The sequence below is a fragment of the Xiphophorus hellerii genome, chromosome 11, assembly GCF_003331165.1.
Source record: "Xiphophorus hellerii strain 12219 chromosome 11, Xiphophorus_hellerii-4.1, whole genome shotgun sequence".
NCBI classification, from domain to species: domain Eukaryota; kingdom Metazoa; phylum Chordata; class Actinopteri; order Cyprinodontiformes; family Poeciliidae; genus Xiphophorus; species Xiphophorus hellerii.
The window spans coordinates 15747685-15761594 of NC_045682.1; the positions used below are offsets into that span (position 1 = coordinate 15747685).

Here is a 13910-nt window from a genome sequence, read left to right on the forward strand (position 1 = left end):
TGTAGAATCTTTTGTGTATTATTCTACACTTCAAGTTTGAATTAAACTCAAGAGGCTCAAGACCAAATTATTTACATGAAGTCCTGATAGCTGAAACCCTAGAAGTAAGGGTCAGAATACTTTCTTCCAAACTATTGTAAGATCCCTTTGAACATTACTGACTTTGTTTTTCTTTGTTCTACAGTAGCATAGACGTTTGTGAATGAAGTCTGATGATTTTGACATATGATGCCATTTATAGGTAGTCTGTAAAGAGCTTGGAGGGGACTCTAATCCAAATCCAACATGATGAAATATCTGTGTTAATTGCTTTCGAAAAACCAATTTATCTGTGCTTGGAGGCTCACACCCCTAATTACACACCTGCGTGAGCACACCAATACATGTAACTTGGTGAAATGTACATGCATTATATTTATGGGAGATAATTGCTTCAGGTTTCAACAGACAGTAAATGGATCTACTTGTGGAGTTATTAAGTGCAGGGTTCGCAGTCACAGCCGTTTTTACTCGCGGCAGGTGTGCAGCGTTTTTACAGAGGGATGATGGCCGACTTCTTTTTTTTTTTTGTCATAGATCTGCTCCCTGACTTGTACTTCTCTCGCCTAAATTCCCTCCATCCGAACACATTCCTTTCATCTCCAACTGGAGAGGTGCATTTGTATGGTAATAACGGGCTCACATTACCTGGGGCGCTTTTCAAAGCATCTTTCCATCACTTTTTTTTGGTGGTGGGGGCGGGAGGAGGAACAGGAGTGTTTTTTTATTTTTTTATTTATTTAGCTGTCTTAAACCTTCACCCCCACCCACATTTTTTTCTTTTTAAATGTGTGTGAGAGAGGGAGCTCTGTTATCTAAGTGGAACTGTTATTAGTTGGGCTTTGCTGTCATGATTGGATCCGGCTCCAGCAGTACCTTCTACCCAATGAATGATTAGTTGCCCTCCGCTGGAGGGGAAAAGTTGATTTCTTTCTCCTCGAAACCCTGCACATCCACCTAAGCCTATTGTTCTCCTGCTTTACCAATTTTCCTCCCAATATCTTTCACATCTTATCTCTTTCTGCCTCCTCTCCACTTCATTTTATTTTTCCTCGTCTCATCTTTCTTACTTTTATAGCTTTCTCTGTTTATAACTTTGACCTTTTTTTGAGCATCAGCTCAATTTCTAATGACCTGCACTTTAGTTTTTTACCTCTTTAGGTCTTTTGTTTTGAAAGTGAACAGAGGGAGTCGGGAATGTAGGAGAAAAAGAGCAGAAGATAAAATTTTAATGTGGCACAGTTGATGTTTAATATCTTAACCATGACCTTCTATTCTTCTTTTTCAAATATTTAAACAAATCAAACTCTTGTTATAGACTAGCAGTTAGCAGTCTCTGTGTTTTCCCTTTTCTCTTTCCCTATTTGATCAAAGTGTGAATGTTGAACAACGGCAGTGAGAATATTCTTTCGGTGAACAGACTCGTTCCCTTGAACTATAGCATTGACATTTAAATATTCAGCATCATTTTCCATACGTTTGTTATTCTGTAGAAGAGGTTTGGTGAAGCTCTTCTAGTCTCTCTAACCCAACAAATTCAAATACACAATTTTTGATTCAGTGTTTGGTTACAAATGAAGGTATTGCTAACTCAAAGCCAAAGACCTAGCACATGAGTTGAAATAAACAACTCAGCAGTCTGTTTGTTTGTTTTTGTGAGGCAAAAATAACAGTCTGCTTAAGTCCTTATCCATTTATTTTTCTAAAGAGAATAAGATACATTGTTCTAGTCAGATGCTTTTTTGCTGTGTTTAATGTACAATGTGAGAGGTATTCTCATTGAGTCATTTTTTTCACCTTTCCCATTTTTTCGTTTTCTCACAGCTGGATCAGAGCACCCCCCTCCCGTCATCCGGCAGGGTCCCGTCAATCAGACGGTTCCCGTTGACAGCACGGCAGTACTGGGTTGCCAAACTGTTGGCGCTCCGCCTCCCACTGTCCACTGGAAGAAGGACGGCACAGTGGTCTCTCCAGTGGATTCTCGGATGTCCCTAACAGAAACAGGGTCACTGAAGATCCACTATGCAAAGGTAACTCCTAAAGCACAACAGCAATTGTAAAGACCAGGCTTTTAGCCAAGTCAACCGGTTAACCTGTGCACCTGAATCTTTTCTCGTCAGCTGGGTGATGCAGGATTCTACACGTGTGTTGCTTCTAGTCCAAGTGGAGAGGCTTCCTGGACCGCATATCTGCAAGTGGAAGGTGTTTTATTCGTACACAGGGATTTTATTCTTCCTCCTGAGGATTACTGTAAAGTTCCTATTTTAGTAAATTTGTTGCGCTTTCTGTGGCAGAGTTTGGCATTGTTGTCCAGTCCGGTCATCCAAAAGATTCCAACCTGATTCCTGGTGCTCCGTCTAAACCTGAAGTTTCTAATGTCAGCCGGACGTCTGTCACACTGTCATGGAAATCCAGCCCTATTCCTGGCGTAACACCTACATCCTACTTAATTGAAGCATTCAGGTTAGATATATATGTGCTCGTTTTAAATTCACATCATATTTTGTTGTCTTAAGTTGTATGTATCTGATTTGATTTCTCCTTGTTTTTCTGCAGTTATACGTTAGGAAACAGATGGGTGACCTTAGCAGAGCATGTGAAGACTGAGTCCTATGTTCTGACTAATCTGAAACCTGGAGCTGTTTATGTCTTCATGGTCAGAGCCAGTAATATTTATGGCCTTAGTGATCCCAGTCTAATCTCTGACTCAGTCAGAACTCAAGGTAAGTGTAAGGTCTCAATTTTCACTTCACTTCTAGGAAGCACCTTAAACTTCACAGAAACGTTTCATTTCAGATACTCACTTGATATTAGTGGGCATTCAAATTCTTTAAACTTTTTATTTTTATAACAGCAAAGTTTGATGTGTTTGATTTTTTGACATCAACACAGAGTAGCGCAAAGTTGTGAAGGGGCAGTAAAATCATACATCATTTTCAAAGCTTTTTACAAATAAAAATATAAAAATTTTGTTCTGATTTCAAACCCCTTTGTTCTGTTAACCCTAAAGAAAATCTAGTGCAACCAACTGCAAATTTAACTTGTAAAATTTGCAGTGGTTTAAAGCCCTCTGATATACTGGCGACCGGTTGTACTCTGCCTCTCAAGACATATTTAGGTGTTAGAATGTTCTAGTCAAAGTCCAGACCTAAGTCCAATTAGGACTCTGTGGCAATGCTTAAACCACATGAACAAATCACTAAACATAACCACAAATTTAAAATCACAACATTAATTAAGCTCAATTACAAATTAAAAGAACACAACTACAATATAGGAAAACACAACAGTAACTAAGTAAAATTAAAATTAAGAAAACACAATGGTATTAACAAATCGAAAAAGGTAAGTCTCAGTGGGAAAGCTAACACGACACCACTTTTCATTTTCGTTCCGGAAATTATTTTGTTGTTTGCTCTGTCTTTGTTTAGATAGACAGGCAGACATTCACAGTGACATGACCAATCTCCCAAACTGTGAAAAAGAACAAAGCTGAGCTTCTTAGTATGTCCCAACTCAAAATATCATTGGGCAGCAGTTACTACTTCTTCTTCTTTTCTATTATGGCAGATCGCAAACAAATTCAAGGTGCATAGTGCCACCTACCGTACACAAGTGTGTAGCAGCATTAACTCACATCTATTAAATTCTATTAATGAATTTTGTATCAAAAAGATAATTCCGTAGTGCTTTTAGATGTTGGTGTGATTTTGAATATGTTGTGTTTTTAAATTTGTACTTGTGTTTAATGATTTTGTGGACAAGGTTTGCACTTCAGGGCCACCGTAGGAAAAGTGCCGTGTACAGACGCTTTCCATCGAGCCTGACTGATCTTGAACTGCCCTTCAAAGACAGCAGCAATATAACCCAGAACACATCATACTTTTCAGATTTTTATTTGCGAAAAGTTCTGAAAACCCATCTAAAATTTTCCTTCCAATTTACTGCCATGCCATTTTTTTTAATATTGGTCATACCCATAAAATCCCACACTTCTACTGCATAACGTGAGAAAATGTTAAGTGTTTAACGTTTTTCCCTTGTTCTACACGCAGACAGCTCCTCCACCATGCAGGGGGTGGACCACCGTCACATCCAGAGAGAACTGGGAGATGTTGTGATCCACCTACACACACCAACAGTCCTGTCATCTTCAGCTGTCCGGGTGCACTGGATGGTGAGTTCATCATGTTGGCTGTTCTGCAGATAACTGCCCTCACAGCTCCCAGAGTTAAGATAAATGAGATAAGAAGTCAAACATGGTGACACACAAACACACATCTGTTGTTTTGGGTTAATAGCCAGCCTTGGAAAATAAGAGTTAGTGAAAGATTAGCGACTACACTTTCAACAGATATGAGACTAAGTAGTGGTTAGTGTCAGCAGCATTGTCCATTGTGTTGGAAGAAGTTATAAATATACTCTATTAGACATTCTGTGCTGCTAAGATGGTAGAGAGTTGGTTTAGTGCAGCAACAAATGAATTGATCTTTGTTACACATTGAGTTTAGCTTCATACAGATACAACTATGCCAGCAGCATTTTTCTGTGTGGGTGTCCGCTCAGAAATTCTTTCAGGCACCCTTTGCCAAAAATCATGTGGTTTAAATGGAAAGTGCTTAGTTGTCTTTTTGCTTGTTTTTCTCAAACCATGCTGAGTGGAAACTATTAATGACCTCAGATTGTGGTTTGCACAGAGAATTTACATTTCATATGTGGAAGTTAATAGGAGAAGTAGGGTTAGTAAGCTTTAATACATTCTTCCTACAGGATGTTTAACGCAAACCAAGACTTGTACTGGTTTACATTTAAAGGGCCGTGTGATCACATTATTATTATACGATGTACTTATTAATTTATATATTTATAAAGATGTGTGAATTTCATTGTTTGAGCTATCACTCTTGAGTTTGTTCATACTATTCGTGTGCCTTAAAATTGCCTCTCGGGGATAAATAACGTTATTTGAATTGAATGGTTCCAGGTGGAACAGCAGTCCCCTTACATCCAGGGCTACAAGGTGCTTTACAGGGTATCCGCGGAGCATGGGCAGCCGGAATCGCAGTGGGCTGTTCTGGAGGTGCGTGCCCTGCCGGAGGACGGGGTGGTGATCAGTCAGCTAAAGAAGGGATGCATCTATGAGTTCAAAGTGCGACCTTTCTTTGATGAGTTCCAAGGAGCTGACAGTGAGGTGAAGGTTGTCAGGACATTGGAAGAAGGTAATTTTTTTTAGAACAGTTTCTTTAAATATACTTGAGAAAGTCCAGCTGGAGCTACAGAGCCTTGTAAAGTACTCATAGGTCCTGAATTTTCTCACACATTGCAGCTACAAAGCTTCAACGTTCTTCAGATTTTATGAGATAGACAAACACAGGGTTACATAAAATGGCGAAGTAGAAGTAAAACAAAAATCTCAAAAGTGAGTTAAAAGAAAGTACTTTATAGAAGTACATTTTGCTACAATTAAAGCCACTTCCATTGATTGTAAGTGTGTTGCTAACATACTTGGATGTCTAAAGACTGATATTTTTTGCCCATTCGTCTTGCAATACTCAGTGGAAGTGGATGGAGAGCGTCTGTAGACAGATGTTTTCCAACCTTGTTTAAATGCAAACTATTCCATAGTACCTCTGCCTGTATGTCTCCAGCCTACTGTCCCTCCTACATGAGAAACTGCAGACAGGATTTCGTCTGATATTATTTCAACAATGACTGTCTTCTTGCCACTTTTCCATAAAGACCTGATATTGGGAGAAAGGAAAAGTGTCAAAGTCAACAGATGTTCTTACCTAAGCTCCTCCAGACCTACCATTGGCCTTGTGACTGTTTCTTTGATAAATCCTTTAAGTGGAGGTGTTTTGGTAGGTTTACAGTAGTGCTACACTCGTTCCATTTTTCAGAAGACAGATTTAACTTTAGCCTGTGCTGCTAAGATGGCACCACAAGCTATCATCTTAGCCTGTGCTACCAGGCTAAACTGGTAGCACAGGCTAAGCCTTCTTTATCCTTATCTACTGCTAGATCTCCCGTTTGTTAATTACTCTCAGTTTTGCCATTTGTTCACAATTAAATCACATATTGGTGGGTTATATTTACTTACTAGGTTATGGTTATGATTATGGTTACCTTGAAGTTTATTTATCAGAAGTTGTGTACACATTCAGATTATTTGTACGATGATTGTAACAAATACTCTTACAGTTTCTAGTTGTAATGTGACAAATTGTGATTAAGTCCAATGTGTATGAAAACTATTGCGAGGCTCAGTAAACATTTGTGTTATTAAAAGATTCTGTTTCAATAGGGAAATGACGTATTGCTTTATTCAGTGCAAAACCATATCAGTTAAGTCTTCCTTCATGTGCCTGTTGCCAAGTGTGTGTATTCCTGTTTTAGCCCCGAGAAGAGCTCCCCAAGGTGTTACAGTCACAAAGAGCGATGCCAATGGGACTGCTGTCCTTGTTTCCTGGAAGCCACCTCCAGAGGCGGGAGAGGACGGAATCATTCAGGAATACAAGGTCTAAAAATACCACAGCTCAAATCTGTTCTGTTTTTATTATTATTATTTTGTCTCACTGTGTTTGTTGAATGTGTCCCTCTGGCAAACATTGTCATCTTCTCGCTGTGTTTTCCACAGATCTGGTGCCTGGGTAACGAGAGCCGCTACCATGTGAATCAGTCGGTGGATGGGTCAACCTTCTCTGTGCTCATTCCTAGTCTGGCTCCAGGAATTCGCTACAGTGTAGAAGTTGCAGCAAGCAACGGTGCTGGGCCCGGAGTCAAGAGTGATGTAGCGTTCTTTCAATTAGGTAATTGTTTCCTCTGAACAGAACAGCAGACTGCTAGGTGGCATTTAGTCTGAAGTTTCTGTTCCTTTCATTCATTTTTTAAAAATATAAAATCCACTTAGTTGTCAATAACTTTTGGATAGCTTTCACATTTTTATTTTTACTTTGATGTACACAGCTTTTTATATACTCATGTTCAAGCCTGTCCTCCTGCTTTTTATCGGTCAGATTCTGCCGGCCAGATGATGGACATCAGTGACAAAGGAGGCACCTTGTCCCAGATCTCAGAGGTGGTGAAGCAGCCGGCTTTTATCGCAGGCATTGGCGCCACCTGCTGGCTCATCCTCATGATTTTCAGCGTGTGGCTGTACCGTCATCGCAAGAAGAGGAGTGGCCTCAGCAGCACATACACTGGCATCCGGAAGGGTGTGTTCCTGTGTTCTTTCACTGTTTTAGCTCACGAAATAATTTGCAGAGACTCAGGATATTAAATTATATTACCATTTGGATAATATTATAATTAGGGTGGCCATCAAACACTGACATTTTGCCACCACACAACACACAAGTCATCATTGCAATTATATTAAGGGAAACCTTCCTGGTAATAAGCAAATGAGGTCAAAGGGGAAAATGGTCTCTGGTTTAATCATCCTTTGACATATTTGCATTCTAGGCTGTGTAGACATTCAGTGGCCTTTAATCACATATTTGTAGAGCGCCATTTTGTCAGTGCACCACAGTGTTTAGAGGTAAAGAGCTGTCAAGCTGCCAAGCTTAAATCTGCCACAGTGTTTCTGCTGTCTGTCAGGCTGCCCCCTTCATTAACCTTCACCTGGAAACTCAAATTGAAAAGACAAGCAGCTTTGGCAGAAGAGGCTTATGGCTTATATTTAAGAGCACACATCAAATGATGTGTTCAGAGCACTCAGCAGTCTATATCTTTAATAATAGAGTAGGTATTTTTTTTAAATTATTTTATGGTTTTACTAATTTTTTCCTTGCTTCTTTTTTCTTTACAGTCCCATCTTTTACATTTACACCTACAGGTATGTACTTTATAGCCTGATGAATAATATTTTTTAGATCCTATTCATTCTAAAGATGCACTGACTTGGGATTTTGGGACGAACGTCCAATACCTATTTTGGGTGGCGACCCGTTGATGCCAGTTTTAGCCTAATCTGATTTCTGTTTAGGATTAGGAAATAAATATGTTTTTTTTTGTATTTTCTGGGTAAACTGATAACATCTACAAGCATTATTGTCACCTGGTAGTGCCATATGTGGTGCTTTTACTGACCGGAAAGTGATACGAATTTTAATTTCTGATCCCCAAATAACCAGTCTGAGCCAGACGAGCTTAAAAGGAAAAAAAAAAATAAAAAACAGCTCCTGCAACCAACAGGATCTTTTCGAAATTCTGAGTTAAAGCTTTAAAGTTCAAACTGATGAAAATTGATTTCTGATTTATGTTTGTTTTTTCTAAATAAAATGAGTAGAGGTAATCAGAATTATAAGGAGCTCGTTTTACACAAGGAATAACATAAATGTGCACAGAGATTATCTAGTCATAACCTGGTCTATCAGCACAATAATATTGGTTATTCTGACTAAATTACTGTGCCGAAATCCGTAAATACAATGAAAATAAACACAAATTTATTAAAGAAACAAAATCGTGTATTGAAGTGTGCAGACTTGACTTCACATTTTTTTCCACTGTCTTACCTGCCTTTCATGGCTGTCTTCACTGTTGGTACTTTCTCTTTTATTTTATCAAAGTTGAATGTCTTCTTTTTTTCTTTGCTTTTGTCTTCTCAGTGGCATATCAAAGAGGAGACGCTGTGTGCGGAGCTGGCAGGTGACTGATATTTTTGTCCCATTGCGTTACATGAAGTCTAAAAGAGGAAATGCCAGTTACCCTGCAGAAACACTAGGGGGAGATGTCTTCCTACGCTTAAAGTCATCTGAGCTGCTAGCTCCGTTCTTCTGTATAAACAATATCAGTGGGTTTTAGATTGACAGCACTGTGATCTTCCTTGTTGCAGGCCTGTCCCTCTCAGCATGGGCGAGCCTCTAAACCAGCTGTGGCTGCCAGACAACTGGCCAAACGCATGTGCCAATCATAAGGACTGCAGCATCAACTGCTGCAATAATGGCAACGGCACCAGTGACAGCAACATGACAACATACAGCCGACCAGGTTAGAGCAAAAAAGAAAAAGAAAAAACACCTCATAGCTCACATAGACGCTTCTGAAATACAGCCTCTATTACTAATAAAATACCAACACCTTGCAGCAATGCTTGAAGATTTATAGCTTCTTGTGTTATTGCTTTGTTCATGTGCTGCTTTGTTTCTCCTCCTCAGCTGACTGCATTGCCAACTATGGAAACCACCCAGAAAACAAGCAAGGGGGACAGCTTGGTTCTGAGACCCCCATATACAGCGATGTGAATCTCTCCAACAAGCTCACTGAAATTAAGACGTTCAACAACTCCAACTTTTGCTACACGAGCCCAGGAGGAGACTCGTCGGGCACGTACGAGCCCATACCGTACGCCACCACGCAGCTCATTCAGGCCAACATTAAAAACAAGGCCGCCGCCGGTGGCTGTGCAGCCGAGCCCCCGGATATACCCTGCTGGAAGCAGCCGCCCAACCTGCCGCCGATACCCAAGGAGATGGCAGCGCTGATGCAGCACAGCACAGCCGAGCAGAGCTGCAACGGTATGTAGCAAATCAAATGTTCTTTTCTTTGTAAGTTTCAAAATTTACACAAAAGATGTTTCCAGATCTACAGGGAAGCGAGGGCATGATCCACCCCAAAACCATGCCGTACAACCAGACCCGCGACCACAGCACAGGAGGCTCCCACCAGAGCTCAGACAGAGGCAGCAACAGCACCTCAGGTGAGGGCATCACCTGTCCTAATGCGCCGTGTTAATATCGATGAGAGCCACCCTGCGTTTATTTCCAGTGCGTTCCTTTCTCAGGGAGTCAAAATCAAAAGAAAGGAATGCGGGCCCAGAAGATTCCCAAACACATTGCAGTGAGCTGGGGGGACACCGTGTCTGATCCTCATCCGAACGCCTGGGACTGCGACGAGTACAGTCTGCCCATGGAGACGAGGTACGAAACAAGACAAAAGACGCAGCACTTGACTCGTTGATCAGCACTGCAGTAGCTTCATAGTAACTTATAGTGTCATGTTCAACAATAAATGTTGTTGGAACATGTGCTGTTGAGGTTTGTTTGTCGGATTCAAAGTATCTTTTGAAAATGACAGCATCTATTTAAAACCACATTTCTGTATTACTTTTGAGTGTGTGTGTGTGTGTGTATTGGTATTTTGTTTTTTCTAATCTTAAATGCTCTGTTTTTATAAGTCTTATAAGTTTTGTCTATTACATAAATCTGTAATAGAGAGATTTAGCTTTCTTTTCTTTAATAAATCTGTAATAGACAGATTTATGTAATAGACAAACGTAGTTCATAATTGTAGTAATAACAATTAAAGATCAAACCAAATAAAATCTGAAAGGTGTTGTGTGGAAAGTTGCTCAGAGATGGTGGAAAGGTGGAAGAAAAACTTTTTATGTTAAATACAAATCTGAAACTCATTTATTTTCAGCCTGCCTGGGTTAGTCCTTCATGTAACGACCTTTTGCTGCAGTAACAGCTGTAAATGTTTTGTCTGTCCTTACAAGCTTTGCACATTTAGAAAGTTTAACTCATTCTTCACTAAACATGTCCAGCTCATTTGGATTGAAGTCTGGACTTTAATTACGCCATTCTGACACATTAGTGGGCTTTGATCTACAGCATTCTGTTGTATCTCCAGCTGTCTCCAAAAGGTTTTTGTTTCATTATTTCCCAGAATACTATCTTCTCTTCAACTGGCTATTCCTACTGCATGATGCTGCAACCGCCGGGTTTTACTATAGCGATAGTGCATGCAACACTCAAAGCATTTTATATGAAATCTTTCTTCTTCTTTCACCTCACATGTTATGGGTCATTTTGATGTTCCAAACGTTTTAGGTTTAGGCAATGATATGATAAAATGGGTTGAAATTTTAGGAGGCATCCTTGTTTAGTTGGAGGTTACCGCCAATGACTGCAACCTGCTTGCTATGTTGCCGTGGCAACCGTCAAGTCTACTTTAGCTACCTGGTATGAGAAATACTTGGTAGACTCTACCTTTGAAGCTATTTCTATAAATGTGTAATACATCAGGTTATGTTCAAAAAAGCCGAGCTTATTTTCAAATTCAATAATCACTGTGTATTTTTCAGAAACCGTTTCCAACTGTCACTACACCTCATTGGTTTAAGACTCTACCTTCTCTTTTCCTTTCTCATTTTTACCAGCTTTGATCCAGAGGAGAGACTGGACACCTGCCCCACTCCCCCGGTCAGAGGAGTAGCCTCATCTACTACTGAAGCGTCCTGCAGTGGTATACCCGCCGCTCCACTGCAAGGAGACCTTAGCAACGGCCTGCAGGATGGAGCCAAACACCTCGCCCACACCTACTGCTCAATACTGGACACAGACGGACCGGAGGAGAACGAGGAGGAGGTCGACGAGGAGACGGAGGCCGCGCTGGCAGAAGATCTCTACAGCCAATCCCAGCACCACCTGAAGCACAAGCAGCACCATGTCTCTCCGCACAAGTTGCTCCTGCAAGGTCTGGAGCAGACGCCGGCCTCCAGCACCGGGGATCTGGACAGATCGGTCACAGGGTCTATGGTCAACAGCTGGGGCTCAGCGTCTGAGGATAACATCTCGTCAGGCAGGTCCAGTGTCGTCAGCACCTCAGAGGGCTCCTTCTTCACAGACGGCGATTTCAACCAGGCTGTCGCCTCTTCCAGAGATATTGTAGGCCTGCGCATGTGCAGGTACCCAGAGGTGCCAGGTGAGACAGATGTTTGGTTTGTCCTTAATCCACCTCCTGTTATTTTTTCCCTTCACTTGTTAGTTTATAACATGACTTTATGTCTGTCCAAGTCTAGGACAGTAGGCAACGTAAATGTCAAAGTAGAATCGCAGACGTCTGGCAACAAAAGCAGGCAAATACCAAAACCAGTCATTTTTTCTAATCTTCAGTTTTGAGCAATAGATCTTCAACTCTACTTCAACAATGAAAAGAAAATATCTATCTAAGACCAGTTCCTGGCTGCATAAGTCTTATAGGGCCAGTTATGTTATATAATCATCAGAAACCTACCTGGAGTTTTGCTTTGATTCTTTCTGCATGTTTGAGAAATCCTTTAGTCTCCCGTGGCAACCATTCACCTGTACAAAACTTGTGGGGGAGGGGGACCGAGTGCCACATTCGAGGACAGAGCACCTCCTCAGAGCTGCTGTTTCCAAGCTTTGACATTCGGCAACACCCACACTCGGCTCCTTCAGACTAGCCAGCAGCAATTAGCAAACACCTGGTGGAACTGCATGTCTGCTGAGCTCATTATACGAGCTACTTCTTAATTAAACGCTGGTAAAAGCATTGTTAAAACATTAATAGAGGAGCAATGTTGTGATGACTTCCTGAAGGCAGAGTGTTGGGAAGAGCAGGACGTTCTTAAAGAAACAGAGGGCCAATTCAAAGGCCTTAAGATGCAAATTTTGTCTATAATAACAATAATAGATTTTATTTCTAATGCCTGTAAATCAAATTGAGATCTCAAAGGGCACATTCACACGCTGATGATGGCGTCAGTGGATTGGAGCCACAGCTGACCTGGGGCAAAGTGACTGGAAAACACACAACCCTGGCCCTTTAAGAAAATGTCCAAAATCACAGTGTGGAGTTTTATCTTTTGTGTGTAACCAGAGTTTGTCATGACTTCAGGTCGCCGGCACCAGCGAGCAAGCAGTCCCATGTCAACGGACAGCAACATGAGTCCTGCAATAACACACAAAAGGCCCAGACGCCATAAACCAAACCAGTCTGGACAACAGGACTACCAATCCAAAGATATCTTCAGCGACGGTAAAGTCACAAGAAACTGTGACATTTCCTGCTGCGTACAATTTCGGTAGCACTAACAGGATCGCTTGTTTTGTTCTGCTTTTTCCCAGACTCTTTCATGCCTCTAAATTTCACAAACCAGATGTCCCACGACGACCACAAAGCGAGGGGAGCAACTCTGCCTCGGATGGGCTCCGGGCAGGGCCGGGCCAGACGAGGCAGCGCCGGGACTCACAGGGTCAGAGACGGAGCAACTGAGCAGAGAGAGAGTCAAGAAATGGACAAGGTTCCACCGGGGGCTAAAGGAAACAACAACAACAACCGACAGCATTCAGGTACCGGAAGAGGTTACACCGTTACTCAAATGTTTTTAGTACTGTACCCTCTAAACGTATTCACACCACATACAGGGTTTCCCCCAGTGTGTTATAACCCTGGTGGGCCACCAGGCTTTACTTGTGCTCCCACCAGTCTAAGCATTGCTTATTTTTTTAAGACTTTTTTAATTTTTGCATTTTTTAAGTCTTCATAGTTAGTTTTCAGGTGTTAATATTCCAGTCTTTCAGTAACATGTGATTATCAAGTGATATTTTCAAGTTTCTTGTCAACTTTAAACATTTTTTAACTCAAAAACTCGACGGACTGCTGGATGAATGTCTGCCCTCGCAGCCAACCACCAGGCTTAGCAAAAATTTTCTGGGGAAACCTTAACATATATTCTGTCAATGTTGTTCACATTTTTCAGTGTATTGTACAATAATTATTCAGAATGTGGTAGAAAAACAAAAAAGATTACAAAACTGTGAGATAAAGAGAGGGAAAAAAAAGTGTTTATATTTCCCCAGATTTGTACCAGTAAATATGTAAAAGGTTTGCCATGAAAATTGCAGTTTGCCCCCTTTACTTTGATACCCCAAGATACAATCGATTACAGCCAACTGTCTTAAGAGGTCCCCTAATAAGTAAACAGAGTTTATCTTTGTGTGATTTTTGTTTAAGTGCAAATCCAACTGTACTATGAAGGGGTCAAGAGGTCAGTGAAGTCCATATATCTGGCCTTTATGGAAGAGTGGAAAGAAAAAAGCCTTACGAAGCATTTTAAAGTT

General features: G+C 41.0%; 1 protein-coding gene across 4 annotated transcripts in view; it reads left to right on the forward strand.

Moving 5' to 3' along the window:
* The window catches only part of LOC116728228 (roundabout homolog 1-like), a 104546-nt gene that overhangs the window by 86708 nt on the left and 3928 nt on the right, over positions 1-13910 (forward strand). For 3 of the 4 annotated variants that reach the window (XM_032576155.1, XM_032576156.1, XM_032576159.1), the window contains 18 exons: positions 1864-2069; positions 2160-2241; positions 2334-2502; positions 2596-2762; positions 4095-4216; positions 5024-5258; positions 6436-6557; positions 6677-6848; positions 7056-7253; positions 7850-7876; positions 8652-8691; positions 8879-9033; positions 9201-9560; positions 9626-9742; positions 9827-9962; positions 11204-11748; positions 12685-12825; positions 12915-13151. In XM_032576155.1, the coding sequence (XP_032432046.1) occupies positions 1864-2069; positions 2160-2241; positions 2334-2502; positions 2596-2762; positions 4095-4216; positions 5024-5258; positions 6436-6557; positions 6677-6848; positions 7056-7253; positions 7850-7876; positions 8652-8691; positions 8879-9033; positions 9201-9560; positions 9626-9742; positions 9827-9962; positions 11204-11748; positions 12685-12825; positions 12915-13151 (3231 nt within the window). The remainder of the gene's footprint in view (positions 1-1863; positions 2070-2159; positions 2242-2333; positions 2503-2595; positions 2763-4094; positions 4217-5023; positions 5259-6435; positions 6558-6676; positions 6849-7055; positions 7254-7849; positions 7877-8651; positions 8692-8878; positions 9034-9200; positions 9561-9625; positions 9743-9826; positions 9963-11203; positions 11749-12684; positions 12826-12914; positions 13152-13910) is intronic. The other variant, XM_032576158.1, reaches the window with a different exon arrangement.